The sequence below is a fragment of the Geotrypetes seraphini genome, chromosome 3 (genome assembly GCF_902459505.1).
Source record: "Geotrypetes seraphini chromosome 3, aGeoSer1.1, whole genome shotgun sequence".
Taxonomy (NCBI): Eukaryota; Metazoa; Chordata; class Amphibia; order Gymnophiona; family Dermophiidae; genus Geotrypetes; species Geotrypetes seraphini.
Genome location: NC_047086.1, coordinates 30,807,739 through 30,823,727, shown reverse-complemented (window position 1 = coordinate 30,823,727; position 15,989 = coordinate 30,807,739). Strand labels below are relative to the sequence as shown.

At 40.4% G+C, this 15,989-nt stretch overlaps 1 protein-coding gene across 3 annotated transcripts in view; it reads left to right on the top strand.

The window, feature by feature from the left end:
* The first annotated feature begins 4,144 nt into the window (after positions 1–4,144).
* MAP3K7 (mitogen-activated protein kinase kinase kinase 7) overlaps positions 4,145–15,989 on the top strand; it is a 207,799-nt gene continuing 195,954 nt past the window's right edge. For all 3 annotated transcript variants that reach the window (XM_033937843.1, XM_033937842.1, XM_033937841.1), the window contains exon 1: positions 4,145–4,490. In XM_033937843.1, coding sequence (XP_033793734.1) covers positions 4,404–4,490 — 87 coding nt within the window. In that variant the 5' untranslated portion in view covers positions 4,145–4,403. The remainder of the gene's footprint in view (positions 4,491–15,989) is intronic.

Sequence of the window (15,989 nt, the reverse complement as noted above, 5' to 3'; positions counted from 1 at the left end):
GAAACAATGTCAAAATATAGCATTACGATTCTGCAAATTGGCACTTTGCAAAATAAAATAACACTCTTTCCAGCTACAGTAGCAAAATAACGCTCATATTTTAGGAAGTTGGTTGGGCTGAGAACATTTTAGCATCCCCTCATATATAGTAATAAAAAAAAACTACATCAGGGGGATCAAATCTATTAAAAAAAATAAGAAAATGACATTTTAAAATAAACCAAAGAGTGGAAAAAAAACCCAAATTTGAAATATGTATAATACTTTTCAGGATCCACACTGGTGCTCTATGGATGATGATGTCACCCCCATATGTGAGAATAATTGGCATGTTAAGAAATCCCAGAAAACCACAATAGAGTTGTCAGGATTCTAAGGCTGGGATGAAATCTCCCTCCTGGAAGTGGGTATCTTGGGGGGTCTTTTACTAAAGATTAGCCCATGTTATCTGCAACAGAGCCCATAGGAATAAAATGGGTCCAGTAGCTGATAACACACATTAATCTTTAGCAAAAGACCCCCCCAAATGAGATCTCCACTCCTACTCAGGCTGGAGTACTGTCACTCCAATAAATTCCACTCCTAAAACTCTGTCACTCCAATAAATTCTTCGACAAAACCCTCGCCTTCCAGGCTGCCAAGCTAAACCCATGGATAGCCCAATTAATCCTCGAGGCTCCAACCTACCTCAGCTTTAGAAAACTACTCAAAACACACCTCTTCCAAAGCCACGACACTTAATGGCCCCCCTCCTCATAGATCCCCCCTCCCCCCCTTCTATCTCGCCCCTCCTCCTCCCCCCGACCCACCTTTTCCTTCTCCCCAATCTTATCTTCTCCCCTGCCTGCATCCCTGCTCATTTCAACACCTAACTCCACGCAACTCTGTTCAACTATTACTGAACTGCATGTAACTATATTTAATTAATGTAAATCTGTTCAACCAACTCTTAACTGCATGTAATCCATGTTTAACTAATGTGAACCGCCTAGAACTCACTGGGTATGGCGGTATACAAGAATAAAGTTATTATTATTATTATTATTACTGGGTGTCCTAGGTGAACTTTCAGCCTCATGACCCACCCCCATATAACTTTCAGGCCCTTAATCTATCCCCTTTCCCCCAAAGACAGCATGTTTTTAAGTAAATGGGCTGTTAGAAAATCACCTGTTCCTGCAAAAAAAAAAAAAAAAAGTGTGCATTGATGGCTCTTTGCTATCAGGACGCATTGCTGTGCTTTGACTGCAACTGCTTTGTGTTGCCACACCCTAAGCAACTGCCTAGTCCCATCTGATGGTTGGACTGACCCTTTCTGCACCCCCAAACTTATCAAGTACCTGTGACCCTCCCCCCTGGGACACAGGAACATCTTTTTTGTTTGGCCAGGCCAAACAAATCAAGCAGTGTTTCTGAACCCACTCCAGGTCCCTGGCCGTCCATGCTGCTGTGTATAGCAAGAATAACCGATAGGGTCATGGCCTTGAAATACCGCGTCCCTTCCTCACATATGAAAACCAGAGCTGGCTACTACTACTATTAATTATTTCTACTGCGCTACCAAACGCACACAGCGCTGTAAAGTCACTAAGAAGAAGACAGTCCCTGCTCGAAAGAGCTTACAATCTAAACAGCCAAGACAGACAAACAGGATGTCATGGATACAGGTAAGGGGAACCGTTAATTAGCTGGCTGGGTTGGAGGGCAGAGGGAAGTACAGGACAATCAAGCCACTGTGACATCAGTGATGAGGTTGACTCTTATTGGTGGTATGAGGCATTATGACATCACATCTCAGCTCTACTTTCCAAAGACTGAAACTCTTCACACTACTACTACTATTATTAATTATTTCTATAATGCTACAAGTTTCAAGTTTCAAGTTTTATTGATTTTGATATACCAACCATCAAATTAATATCTAGCTGGTTAACAATCGAATTAAAAAGATAGGGAAAACTGAGAAAAATAAAAGATGTGTGAACATATAATAAAGCAAACAAACAAACGAACAAACAATTACCAGACGTACTAGAATGTGAGGGTAGAATAATGGGATGGGTAAAGTTACATATTAAAGAAGAAGAAAGGAGATAGTAGGGGTTGGGTAGTACATAAAGGGAGGGATTGCTTTGTCAGGGAGATTGTTGTGAAAAGGAAGAAAAAGAATAATAGTTCTAATGATTATTAAATGCATCACCGAATAGGAGAGTTTTAAGACCAGTCTTAAATTTGTCAAGTCGAAGTTCATCACGGAGATGCTGTGGTAGGGAGTTCCAAAGAGTAGGTGCAGTTACTGCGAAGTTTACTTTCCGTGTATAGTAGAAATCTTTTAAGGAGGGGATGAAAATAAGTTTTTGGTCGGTTGATCTTAGTGTGCGCGGAGAACTTTGAGGAATAAGAAGTTTATCTAGGAACAAGGGCAGATGATAAAGTTTTATTTTAAAGGAAAGTAAGATGATTTTATAGGTGATGCGATGAGTGACAGGGAGCCAATGTTCTTTTTTTAAAAGAGGAGTGACATGGTCATATTTACCTATTTTATATATAAGTTTTATTGCAGTATTTTGTATTAGTTGTAGGCGTCTGATTTCTTTTTGAGGGAGACCATTAAGAAGTGAATTGCAGTAATCTAAATGGGAAATTACTAATGAATGAACCAGAATAATGATTGAACTGGTTTCTAGTACAGAGGTTAGAGATCGAATAATACGTAATTTAAAAAAGCAGGTTTTAACGATTGAACTTATATGGTCATGAAAAGAGAGTTCCCTGTCAATAGTGACGCCTAAAAGTTTTATTTTGGTATCCATATGAATAGGTGTCGATTTGATTGATATGTTGTCTAATAGGGATTCTGTGTTTTTAATAGAGAATAACATACCTCGGGATTTTTCTAGGTTAAGGGAGAGTTTATTTGTGAACAACCAGTCATATATGATGTTTAATTTGTTGTTGATGTCTTTTATGTCAGAAATATTTGAGGTGTTGATTGGGTGAAGAAGTTGTATGTCGTCGGCATATGCAAAGATAGTAAATCCGATGGATTGAGCTAATGTAAGGAGAGGTGATAGAAAAATGTTAAATAATAGTGGGGATAGGATAGAACCCTGGGGGACACCGTAAGATTGTGTTGTGGCTATACAGTCACAAAGAAGGTAGTCCCTGGTTGAAAGAGCTTACAAGTTACAATCTAAACAGCCAAGACAGACAAACAGGATGTCATGGATACAGCTAAAGGGAACTTAATCAGCTGGCTGGGTTGGAGGGGAGCAGAGAGAACAGGACAATCAAGCCACTGTGACATCAATGATGAGGTTGGCTCTTATTGGTGGAATGAGGCCTTATGACATCACAATCTCCGCTCTGCTCCCAAAGACTGAAACTCTTCACACTACTACTACTATTAATTATTTCTATAGCGCTACCAGACGCACGCAGCACTGCACAGAGTCACAAAGAAGCAAAAATCAGTCCCTGCTGGAAAGAGCTTACAATCTAAACAGCCAAGACAGACAAACAGGATGTCATGGATACAGCTAAAAGGAACTTAATCAGCTGGCTGGGTTGGAGGGGAGAGGGGAGTACAGGACAATCAAGCCACTGTGACATCACTGATGAGGTTAGCTCTTATTGGTGGAATGAGGCCTTATGACATCACAATCTCCGCTCTGCTGCCAAAGACTGAAACTTTTCACACTACTATGAATTATTTCTATAGCGCTACCAGATGCAGGCAGCGCTGCACAGTCACAAAGAAGAAAAACACAGTCCCTTCTGGAAAGAGCTTACAATCTAAACAGCCAAGACAGAGAAACAGTATGTCATGGATACAGTTAATCAGCCAGAGGACAGAGGAGTAGGGTTAAGAATTGAAGGCTATATCAAAAAGGTGGGGTTTCAGTCTGCTTTTAAACTAGGGGAGGGGACTGATGGACAAACTCGGGTAATTTATTGCAGGCTCATGCAAAACGCTAGGGCAGCAGCCAAGAAAATGAATGAGCCAAAATTAGAACCACAGGCACGTTGAGGGAGGGAGGGGATAAAACTCGGCCTGTCCCCATCACTTTCTATAATGCCAAATTCAAAGGTGTGGTGGCCACGTTAGTCTCAAAGTAATGTAAAGGCAGGGAATAAGGTGAGACTAACGAAGCCTTTTAGGACGAGCTTTGGAAGGCAACATTGCGTTTGATCCCTGCGGGGAAAGTGCACGTCCACCGCCCCCTCCCCAGCCAAGGCCGGCTCCCTCTGCCGGGAAGAAGGAGGGGGGGGAGGAGACGGGGGCGGGGAGCTAGCGGAGCGTCAGCGACAGGCGGCAGCCGAGGCCCGGCCATGGCGGCGCTCCGGCGGCCTTAGCGCCCGCGCGGCCCAGGCGGCGGCGGAGAGCGCCAGGCCCGAGGAGGATGTCCGCCCCGGCCGCGGACATGATCGAGACGCCGCCCGTGCTCAACTTCGAGGAGATCGACTACAGCGAGATCGAGGTGGAGGAGGTGAGCGGAGCCGAGCAGGAGGCCGGAGGATGACCCTTCGGGGCTGGGGCATGGCGGGCCCGGCGGGGGTTTAGTTCGGGACTGCCACGGTGCACTTTTCCGGGTTGCTTTTTTGTTGTCTGTGGCGCTGCTGTTCGTACGCAGCGCTGTACACATCGTATGTCGCTGCTCTCTCTCTGTCTCTAGTGGATTCGGGTTCTGTTGTTGCACCTGGGGCAAAGGAGGGTTAAGTGCTGCGGTGGCAATTGAGCCCACTATCCCTAGGAGTAAAGTCTTGCATTATTTAGGCTGCTCCTATTTTTTTTTTCCCCCAGGTGTGTCAAGTCCCTGCTCCAAAGAGCTTGCAGCCTAGCTTGGCAGTTGAGGTTGTTTTCTCAGCCTTCTTTTTTTTTTTTTTTTTTTTTCCTACTGTTAACATGAATATTTTTGTGCTCAATTCTCTAGCTCAGTGCCTAGGATAGGTATAATCCAGGGGTCTCAAAGTCCCTCCTTGAGGGCCGCAATCCAGTCGGGTTTTCAGGATTTCCCCAATGAATATGCATGAGATCTATGTGCATGCACTGCTTTCAATGCATATTCATTGGGGAAATCCTGAAAACCCGACTGGATTGCGGCCTTCAAGGAGGGACTTTGAGATCCCTGGAAATCCATCTCAGTACTGGAAGTTCAAACATTTGTTCTTTTAACAGAGAGGACAAGTTAACCCAGTTCCAGGCTGGAGATAGTCCTGGATTTCTGACTGCCCCAATTCGGGTTCATTAAGGGGATTTGCACTGCAGCACAGATTTCGATGGGTAGGAGCTGGCACTACAAATCCCACACTTATGTGGGATGTAAGGTCAAAAAATCTGGGTCTGGGTAACTTGGCATCTCTGTTATAAATTACAGGCAGTCCCCAAGTTAAGAACGAGTTACATTTTTTTAAAGCTGTTCTTAAGTCAGATCTGTATATAACTGGAAACTTGTAGATTTTAAGATTATTGCTGCTTACCTCTGCGCCCAGCTGACAAAAGGACCAACTATCCCTGCCAGTGTTCCTTCTAAGGTTCAGCATGTACAACCACACACTTCTTAATGTGGCCATGCATCATTCCTGAATATACTGCAAGAGAAGGGTAAGAGTCTGTGCCACTGAAAATACTGCTCAGTGAAATCAAATGAAGCCACAACTGCGTCCTTAAGTACGAGTCGTACTTTGTTGAGCATCTGTAACTCGGGGACTGCCTCCACTGGTAGATAATACTGCATTTGTAGAGGAAAAAGGCATATGTGTGCTCCTACATTAGCTATCTCCAATCATACCGGTACTGCTGTGCTGCTCCCCTGGCCCACATGGGATGATGACCCATCTCCACAGGTTGACCCTAAGAAACTGAGCTGCAAGTGCCACCTTCTATCCCAAGCTCTACAGCAGGGATCTCAAAGACCCTCCTCGAGGGCTGGAATCCAGTCAGGGTTTCAGGATTTCCCCAATGAATATGCATTGAAAGCATAGATCTCATGCATATTCATTGGGGAAATCCTGAAAACCCGACTGGATTGCGGCCCTCAAGAAGGGACTTTGAGACCCCTGCTCTACAGAGATTAGACAGGTGTGCGTATTTCACTAGGCTTCAGTGGAGAGACACTATGCTGGCTTCTAAGCGTATTTATATGCATTTACTGGCATTTACATGTTTTTGTGTGAACAAATGACAGACGGTGACAGCAGAGAAGGATCCATCTAGGCAGCCCCTTTTCATTCCTGTTACACTTTTGTAGATGTCATAGTAACATAGTAAATGACGGCAGGTAGCCAATATAAGTTCTTATAGTAAGGTGAGATGGAGTCGGGTTTTTTTTTGTTTGAGTATTGCAGTAGTCTGACCCCGTGTTTTGAATCATCTGTAGTGTTTAGACCTGCATATAATCCAGCTGGGACACTATAAGCATTTGTGTTAGTACGGCAAAGTGACGCTCTTGATAAAAGGGTCTGATAAGTCTTAGTCTTCTCATATTGTAGGTTTTCTTCCTTAGGTTGGATACTTAAGATTCGTACGATAGGGTAGAGTTGAGTATGATTCCAAGAACCTTGGATGTCTTGCTGATATCCAGTGTGGATCCTGAGGTTAAAGTTAAAGCAGGAGGAACCGTGTGTACAGCGTTATATAACCATAGAACTTTGGTTTTGTCCGCATTTTCCGCTCCATAAGACGCACCTGACCATAAGACGCACCCTAGATTTAAAGGAGGAAAACAAGAAAAAAAACATTCTGAACCAAATTCTCCCTGCCAGGCTCTGCACCCAACCCTACACTCCTTGCCAAGCTCTGCACCCTGTCCCCTCTCTGTCAGACTTTGTACCCTGTCCCCCCTCTGGTAGTCTAGTGGTAGGCCGGGACAGGAGGGATCCGTCCCAGCCAACTTACAATATTTCACACCCCCCAGTACCTTCTTTAATCATCCCCCCGTAACCCCACAGTACCTTTTTAAATCATCCCCTGTACCCCTCCAGTACTTTTAAATCATCCCCCCAATTACTTTTATGGTAAACAATTTTTTATCTTCTATATATATAAAATTGGAGGTATGTATGTGTGTGTGTGTGTGTATGTGCCGCGATCACGCAAAAACGGCTTGACCGATTTGAACGAAACTTGGTATGCAGATTCCTCACTACCTGGGATGATATGTTCTGGGGGTCTCGCGGCCCACCTGCACACGTGGGCGGAGCTACAAACATAAAATCAGATTTCACCCATTCATGTCAATGGAAAAAATGTAAAAAGCTGCCATTCTCACAGTAATTCAAAAACGGCTTGACCGATTTGAATGAAACTTGGTATGCAGATCCCTCACTACCTGGGGTGATATGTTCTGGGGATCTCGCGGCCCACCTGCACACGTGGGCGGAGCTTCAAACAGAAAATCAGATTTCACCCATTCATGTCAATGGAAAAAATGTAAAAAGCTGCCATTCTCACAGTAATTCCCACTACCTGGGGTGATATGTTCTGGGGGTCTCTTCACCCAATAATTTATATGTTCTTGCTCCTGGAGGTGAAACTAAAAATGTTGTTTATAATCAAGTTTTGTGTTAGTTGTATTGTATTCATTTTGTCAAATATTTCACATTATAATTTGAATATTGTACTTTTTATAAAGCTGTAAAAAAATAATTTCATTCACCACTATAAAGTATCTTTATTTGAATCCATTTACAGTGTTATTGCTATAATTAAATACCCGTGCAACGCCGGGGCATCAGCTAGTTGATGATAAAGAAAAAGAAAACCAAACAGCATGATAAACAATAAAGCATATAACTGCCAGAAACTGAAACAACCGGTAAATAGAGATATCATCATTAATGCAGAGAAACCTTCCCCCCCCCAAATCTGTCAGCTCCCTCCCCCTATCCCCCTTGCAGCAACTCAGGCATTGCCCTCAGAAGATCCAATCCAGCGTTCCAGGGCCTTTGACTCTTATAGGCCCCAGAAGAAAGAAATGAAATGCCCTAACCACAAGTCTCCTAGTACCTACAAAAAAAAAGGAGAAAAGAAGAAAGAGAACAAAGAAAGATAGAGGGATCCGAGAAGGGGGGAGCCACCTTGCGACCCAGTAGGCACACCACCGCCCAAAATATGGGCACCCACCCAGCCCTGTAGGAATCTTCCCTCCCCCCAGTACTTTTAAAACACCCCGCTGGCCTCTTTTAAAACACGCCGCTGCTGCACCTTTTAAAACATCCTCCCACCCGCCGCCATAGTACCTGGTAGTCCAGTGTGTATCCCTCCCTCGCTAGCGGCGTACAGGTCAGGAGCGCGGAAGTCAGGAGCAAGCTTTCCGTGCTCCCACCTGACCCTGTGTCGCTATCTGAATAGATGCCGTCAGTTCTCACGAGAACTGATGACGACCATTCAGATTGTGGCGCGGGCCCAATGGGGAGCGTGGAAAGCTTGCTTCTGACTTCCACACTCCTGACCTGTGCGCCGCTAGCGAGGGAGGGATACATACTGGACCACCAGGTACGGCAGCAGTAGGCGGGAGGGAGTTTTAAAATGTGCGGCAGCGGCGTGTTTTAAAAGGAGGGGGCGGTGAGGGGGGTATTTTAAAACAATGGGGGGGGGGGGTTAAAAATTGTATCTTCGCTCCATAAGACGCACCAAGATTTCCACCCACTTTTGGGTGGAAAAGAAGTGCATCTTATGGAGCGAAAAATACGGTAGTTTGTTGGATTCAGCACAGGTCTGTATTTTGTCTATTTCATTTGATATTATCAGCATTGTGTCGTTAGAGTCATGATTAATTGGGATGAGTAGAAGAATGTCATCTGCATATGAAAATATTAATTTGTTGTTGTTGAATTTGATATGGCCTAGTGAGATCATGAAAAGATTATGGAGGATCGGTAATAACGGTGATCCTTGCAGTACGCCACAAAACGCTTACCAGTTTTATGAAAACACTTCATCTTTGTAGACAAGATATTGTCTGTTTTTTAGGGAGTCTTTGAACCAGTTCAGGACGGTTCCTATGATGGCTATTTTGTTGAATTTGTCTAGTAGTAGTTGGTGGTCGAAGGCAACGGATATATCTAATTGAGGGAGAATCTGGCGGCTGACACTCAAGTATTGCTTGATTTTGATAGTTAACGTCAATAGTAGGACCTCAGCACTATGATCTGAGCAGAATCCAAATTGAAAAGAGGAGACTGAGAGAGGACATGATCCAAACATTCAAGATATTGAAGGGAATTGACTTAGTAAAGAAAGAGAGATTGTTCACCCTCTCCAAGGTGAAGAGAAAGAGAGGGCAGTCGCTAAAGTTAGAAGGAAAAAGATTCCGTACAAACGTAAGGAAGTTCTTCTTCACCCTGAGTGTGGTAGAAATCTGGAACGCTCTTCCGGAGGCTGTTATAAGGGTAAGCACCCTTCATGAATTCAAGAAAAGGTTGGATAAGTTCCTACTGGAACATACGCAAGTAAGGCTAGACTCAAATAGGGCACTGGTCTTTGACCTAAGGGCCGCCGCGTGAGCAGACTGCTGGGCACGATGGACCACTGGTCTGACCCGGCAGTGGCAAATCTTATGTTCTTATGAGTCCCTTTTGCATATGCAAATGTTAAGTCAGTGAGCAACAATTTGATATTACTACATGATCTTTTTGTTTCATTGGATATAGGCTTCATTTTTTACTGAGACACGATTATCTGAACAAGATAGCCCTTTAATCCCTCCGCTATAATCTCCTAGGTTATAATCTTCTTCAGTCTCCTGGGTTGAGGTTTAGCAATTAAGTATAAGAATTTCTTTAATTTGTCTTTAATTCTCGCATGCTTCCTGATTTAGAATTCATGCTCTGTAAACTTCAAGATGATTTAATATCTAATAGGCATGGTAGTCATCTATCGACCTCTGGGACCTTGGTCTAATGTAGTTTCTTTTCTGATGGAAGCAATTTCTCAGATATTGAGTCAGTTCAACAGATTATTTTGGGTGATCTAAGCTATATTTAGAAAATTCTGATTTTAATATTTAAAAATTTTTAATTATTTTTGAACTGTTGCAATTTGGTTTTCTTAGGGGGGGAGAACTCGCTCAGTAAAAGGGTCACGCCCCTTTATTTTAGTGGTATATCCTTCTCGTTTAGCTAATTCTGCTATTTGGTCAGTAGTCTCGAGGTCGGATCATTTCCAGCTGGATTCTGTGTATTTCATATTTGACTGGGCCAAAATGCAAACAACAATTTAAATCTGTTTCATCTAACGGCAAGATCAATAAGGGTCAAAGGTCTTTTGGTCAAAGGTGGTGGATAGGGTGATCCCTGATATATTTAGATTTCAATGCTTTACAGTCCATTCAGCTTCGATAGCTCTGGACAAAGTAGTCCCTTAGTTGTTTAAGAAAGCACTATTAAATGAACTTCTATGAAAGAGTCTGACATCTTGAGATGTTGGCGTAAAAATAAAGATCTAGGTGACAAATCATCCTAGAAGTTAAAATTTTAAAAACTCCATAAACTGAAAACTGCTGAAGTTAGAAGGTCTTATGCTAAGATGGTTGGATCTGGTAAAAGTTGTTTCGATTGGCAAAAGTTGGTTTCTTCTCTTTCCCCTGACAGTACTTGCCAATTTTTTACAGCCTACAGCTCAATAACTTGCAGTCTATATTTTAACAAAATAGTTCAAATTCATGCTGAATTGGAAAAGGAGAAATCTGATATGTTATAGTTCTTCAGATGTTAATTATTCTATTAAAAATAATGTTACTGTAGATCAGTGTTGGAATAATTTTCTCCCCATAACTGCCGAAGAAGTTTGTTCATTGTTACAGAAACTTTCTCACTCTATTGTACACAAGATATTTTCCTTGCTCATCCCTGTCCATATCGTTGTCAGTTATCAGCTGGATTACTGTAGTTGTAGAAGTTAGGCTCTTTGCCTCCTGACATGGGCCAGATTACCATATGTACTCAAATATAAACCGAGATTTTTGGACCCAAAAATGGGGGTCTCAGTTTATATTAATGTCTATGCTTGAGTACTTCTCTAACTTTAAAAAAAACTATCAAAATTTAAACCTACCAGGGGTCTGGCTGTGGGGAACGGAGTCACGGGTCCGGAGCAGGCCCAAAATGCAAGGCAGGTAGTTGATTCCTCCCACCAGCAGCTGCAGTGGTTGTCCATTCTGTTTGCCAGCCACTGGGAGGAGGGGGGAGTGAGGAGTCAGCGGTGCATCTGGATTGCAAGGAGCCCTACCTTTGGTCCTGGTCCCACTAAACTGGCTGGCAATGAAGAAGCCAGACACTGCGGGGGCCTTCCCTCTTACCAAGTCACTATAGGCTCTGCCAGTCTCGATCCCGCCCCCTCTGGCTACTTCCTGATTTTGAGGGGCAGGATTGAGACCGGCAGAGCCTATGGTGACTTGGCAAGAGGGAAGTCCCCCACAGCGCCTGGCTTCATCATTGCCAGCCGGTTTAGCAGGACTGGAACCAAAGGCAGGGTTCATTGCAATCCAGATGCGCCGTTGACTCCTCACTTCCCCCTCCTCCTGACGGTTGGCAAACAGCATGGACAGCTGCTACCTGGAGGAATCAGCTGCCTGCCTCTCAGTTCAGGCTTGCCCCGAACCTGCAACTCCATTCCCCACTGCCAGAGCCCCAGGTAGGTAGTGTTGAAAGTGGCAAAGTGAAAGAGTGATGAGGAGAGATCTTGGTTGGAGGGAGAGAGATGAGGTGTTGGAGGAAAGAGGGGAGAGGATATGCTGGATGGAGGGGGCAAGACAGTAGATACTGTTTAGAAGAGTGAAAATAAAGGGGGAGAGAGAAGATGCTGAAAGGGGGAGAGAGGGAAGAAATAGCAAAAAAAAAAAAAACCTGGAGAATGAGGGAGATGGAAATTTGTAAATAGAAGCAGAGATGAAGAAAAATAAATGGAGGAAAACTGAAGGGAGATGGATATAGGAGAGAAAAGGCAGATAGACTAAAGACCCTGAAAGAAAATTAAGAAAAAGACAAAAGAAAGCAGAAACTGGGATAAACATGAATAAAATAGCCAGACAACAAAGGTAGACAAAAATAATTTTATTTTTAATTTCATGAACAGAAAATGCAGGGTTTTTTTTTGGGTTTTTTTTAATTTCTTTATTGATATTTTGAACTTGACAATATACATTTGAAAAATCGGGAAAAAAAAACTATATGAAAATACACTATTAACATCAGAAATATTACAATAAAAATTTTAAATCCCTTCTTAACCTATAACAGTAATGATATATTATACTCATCAATATTATAGAATATTATGAAATTTATACCTCTAAATAAATAATACACCCCCCCACCCACCCTGGATGTGCAAAGGAATCTAACATAAAGAAAAAGGAATCACTTTAATTATAATGTGACAAAATTAGTTAATGGACCCCAAATCCCCTTAAAGGATTTAACAAACCCTAAACGCTCTGCCATAATCTTTTCATATTTATATGTTGCACATACAGTTGCCCACCAAAAACTAAAATTAATCCTATCATGATTTTTCCAATTAGATGTGATCATTTGAACCCCTATTCCTGATAAGATCATGAAAAGGCGACTATTATTTCTATCCAAAGTGGGTTTATCATGCAGAATCGTTCCAAAAATTATTGCTTCATATGTCAAAGGAATAGAGGATTGAAGAATATTATTAATTTGCCCCCAAATCGACTTCCAAAAGCCAAGTATCAATGGACAAAAAAATAAAAGATGGTCCAAAGTCCCAATATAAATATGACAATGCCAACATCTATTAGATTTAGAACTATCTACTTTATTCAACCGAACTGGAGTCCAAAAAATTCTATGTAATAAAAACAACCATTTTTGTCTCATAGATGCTGACATTGTACATCTTAATCTCCAAGTCCAGATTCGTGGCCAACGAGAAACAGAAATATGCTGTTTTAACTCGATACTCCAAATATCTCTAAGACTATTTTTTGGTTTTTTATTTAAAAATCCAGAAATCAATTTATACCACTGGGCAGCCTGATGTCCTATTAAATCTGTTTGGTAGCAAAGGATTTGCAAGCTAAAATAAGTTTTCAAATTTTTCCATTCAGGGAACCCCATCTGAATAGGCTGCTTCAACTGCAAGCACCTATATTGTTGAGTGTTTGAAATACCAAATGAATGCTGCAGTTGTGAAAACTCAAGCAGATTACCATTAGAAATAAGATCATCTAATGTCCTAATATTTGCCTGCATCCAATTCTTCCAAGCGATTCCAGCACCGCCTATTTGAATCTTGGAGTTTAACCATAAGGACTGTAAAGTAGATTTCATTATTGGTACCTCTGTTAATTTATCAATAAATTTAATAGTTTTCCAAGTATCCAATAAAATTATATTGTCCTTAGCATATTTATGAAATCTGATACTTAATAAATGTGGAAGTCTCATAGGGGACACCAAATTCCATTCCAAATATAACCAATCTGGTTGATGATCAATAAGCTCAGGGAGGATCCAATACATACCTTGACGCAATATATAGGCTTGATGGTACCTATAAAAGTTTGGAAAATTTATCCCACCCTCCACAATTGATTTTTGCAACGATACTAAAGCAATTCTTGGTTTTTTCCCAAGCCAAACAAATTTTGTCAAAATATTATTTAATTTTTTGTAAAAGGACTCTTGAAAATAAACTGGTAACATACTCATTTGGTAACAAACTATAGGCAAAATCATCATCTTTACTGTTTGCACTCTCCCCCACCAAGAAATATGCAAAGGATTCCATTGCTCACACAATTCTGTAACTTTTAGTAATAAGGATTTTTCATTTACCTTCATTGTTTCTTCCAATGTACTTTTTATCCAAATTCCTAAATATTTTATTCCATCTTTCTTCCAACTAAACTGAAACGAATCAAATAAGCCTTTTATACAATGTACATTTAGTGGAAGAATTTCTGATTTATTCCAATTTATTTTATAACCTGAAAATTTTCCAAATTTATCAATCAAATCCAATAAATGTGGAATGGTTGACTCCGGATTTCTCAAATGAATCAAAATATCATCTGCATAAGCAGAAATTTTATATTCCTGACCTGCATAAGGAATACCTTCTATCTCCCTTGATTGTTGAATAGCTAAAAGTAGAGGTTCCAAAACAATATCAAATAACAAAGGAGATAATGGACAACCCTGTCTAACTCCCCTTTCTAAAAAGAACCTTTCTGAAAAAGTATTATTTATATATAATCTAGCAGATGGGGAGCTATACAGGGATTGAATCATTTGTATAAATCGAGAACCAATACCAAACCAATCCATTGCTTGATACATAAAAGTCCATTCTACCCGATCAAATGCTTTCTCTGCATCTAAAGAAACAGAGAAAGCTGGATCTTTCATATCCTTAGTTAAATGTAAAATATGAAAAGCTAATCTGGTGTTATTTGAAGAATGTCTTTGAGCAACAAAACCTGTTTGATGCATACCAATAATATAAGGGAGAGCCTTATTCAAACGCAAAGCCAATATTTTAGCTAACAATTTCCCATCAACATTAATCAAAGAAATAGGCCTATAGTTTGAAACCAACATGGGATCTCTGTTTGGCTTAGGCAAAACTATTGTTAAAGCTTCTGCCATAATACCTGAAATACAACCTTTATTTAGTTGAAACTAATATAATTTGAAAAGATGGGGTAACAAAATAGTTTGAAAAGAGTTAAAAAATTCTACCGTATATCCATCACTTCCTGGAGCGGATCCAACTCTAAGGGACTTTAAAGCCCTCTGAATTTCTTTTTGTGTTATAGGTGCTTCGAGATTTTCTTTCATATGATCAGGAACTTTAGGCCCATTAATCAACTTTAAAAATTCAAAACCATCTTTCTCTTTATTAAAATAATGCTCAGAAGAATACAAGCTTTCATAAAATTTCAAAAATTGTTGTAAAATATTTTTAATTTGAGAATGAATTATTCCATTATCATCTGAAATAGCCATTATATTAGCTTTCCTTTTTTTTGCTTTTAAATAGTTAGCTAGTAATCTTCCCGCCTTATTTGAGGTTCCATAATACAATGCCTTATAGGACTCAAACTCTTTTCTAGCCAATTGTGATGATATCTCATTGTATCTAAATTTTACTTTTAGCAAATTCTGATAAATACTTTGTTCCCATTTTTCCTTTAATTTAATTTCCAATTCTCTAATATTTTGTTCTAAAATTAAAAAATCTTTATTTAGTTGTTTTCTAACATATGCTGAGTACGAAATTATGTGTCCTCTCAAGGTAGCTTTAAAGGCATCCCATAAAATTTCCTGAGACATTTCTTCTGATTCATTAAATTGAAAAAATTCACTTATTTTTAACTTAAATTTTTCTATAAAATTGGAATCTGCTAGCAATGTATTATTAAACCTCCAAACAGGTCTATTATTTTCTTGTTCATCTATCTCAAAATCAATTCAAATACCCCCATGATCTGAAAGTATAATTGAATCTATATTCGCCTTCTTAACCTTCTGTACTAAATTATCTGAAACGAAAAAATAATCAATTCTAGAAAATGATTTGTGAACATGGGAATAAAATGAAAATTCCTGATCATTGAAATGAAAAATCCTCCAAATATCTTTTAAACCACAAGAATTTATCAAATTATCTAATCCTAAAGATTTTAAAATTTTACTAGGCTTTTTATCTAAAATAGGGTCCATTACTGCATTAAAGTCCCCTGCCAAAATTAAATTGGAGGAAGATGATGGTAAAATTATTTGTTGAAGGTTTTTAAAAAACTCACATTGATTCAAATTAGGTGCATAGATATTGAACAGTATCAAGGTATCTTTCCCTGAGCTCATTTTTACTTGGATCCATCTTCCGAAAGGATCCATAGATAACATAGTAAAAGTAGCCATACATTTTTTATGTATCAAGATAGCCACACCAGCTTTTTTGCCTACAGCAGGGGCAAAAAAACACTGTTTAACCCAACCCCCTTCCAGCT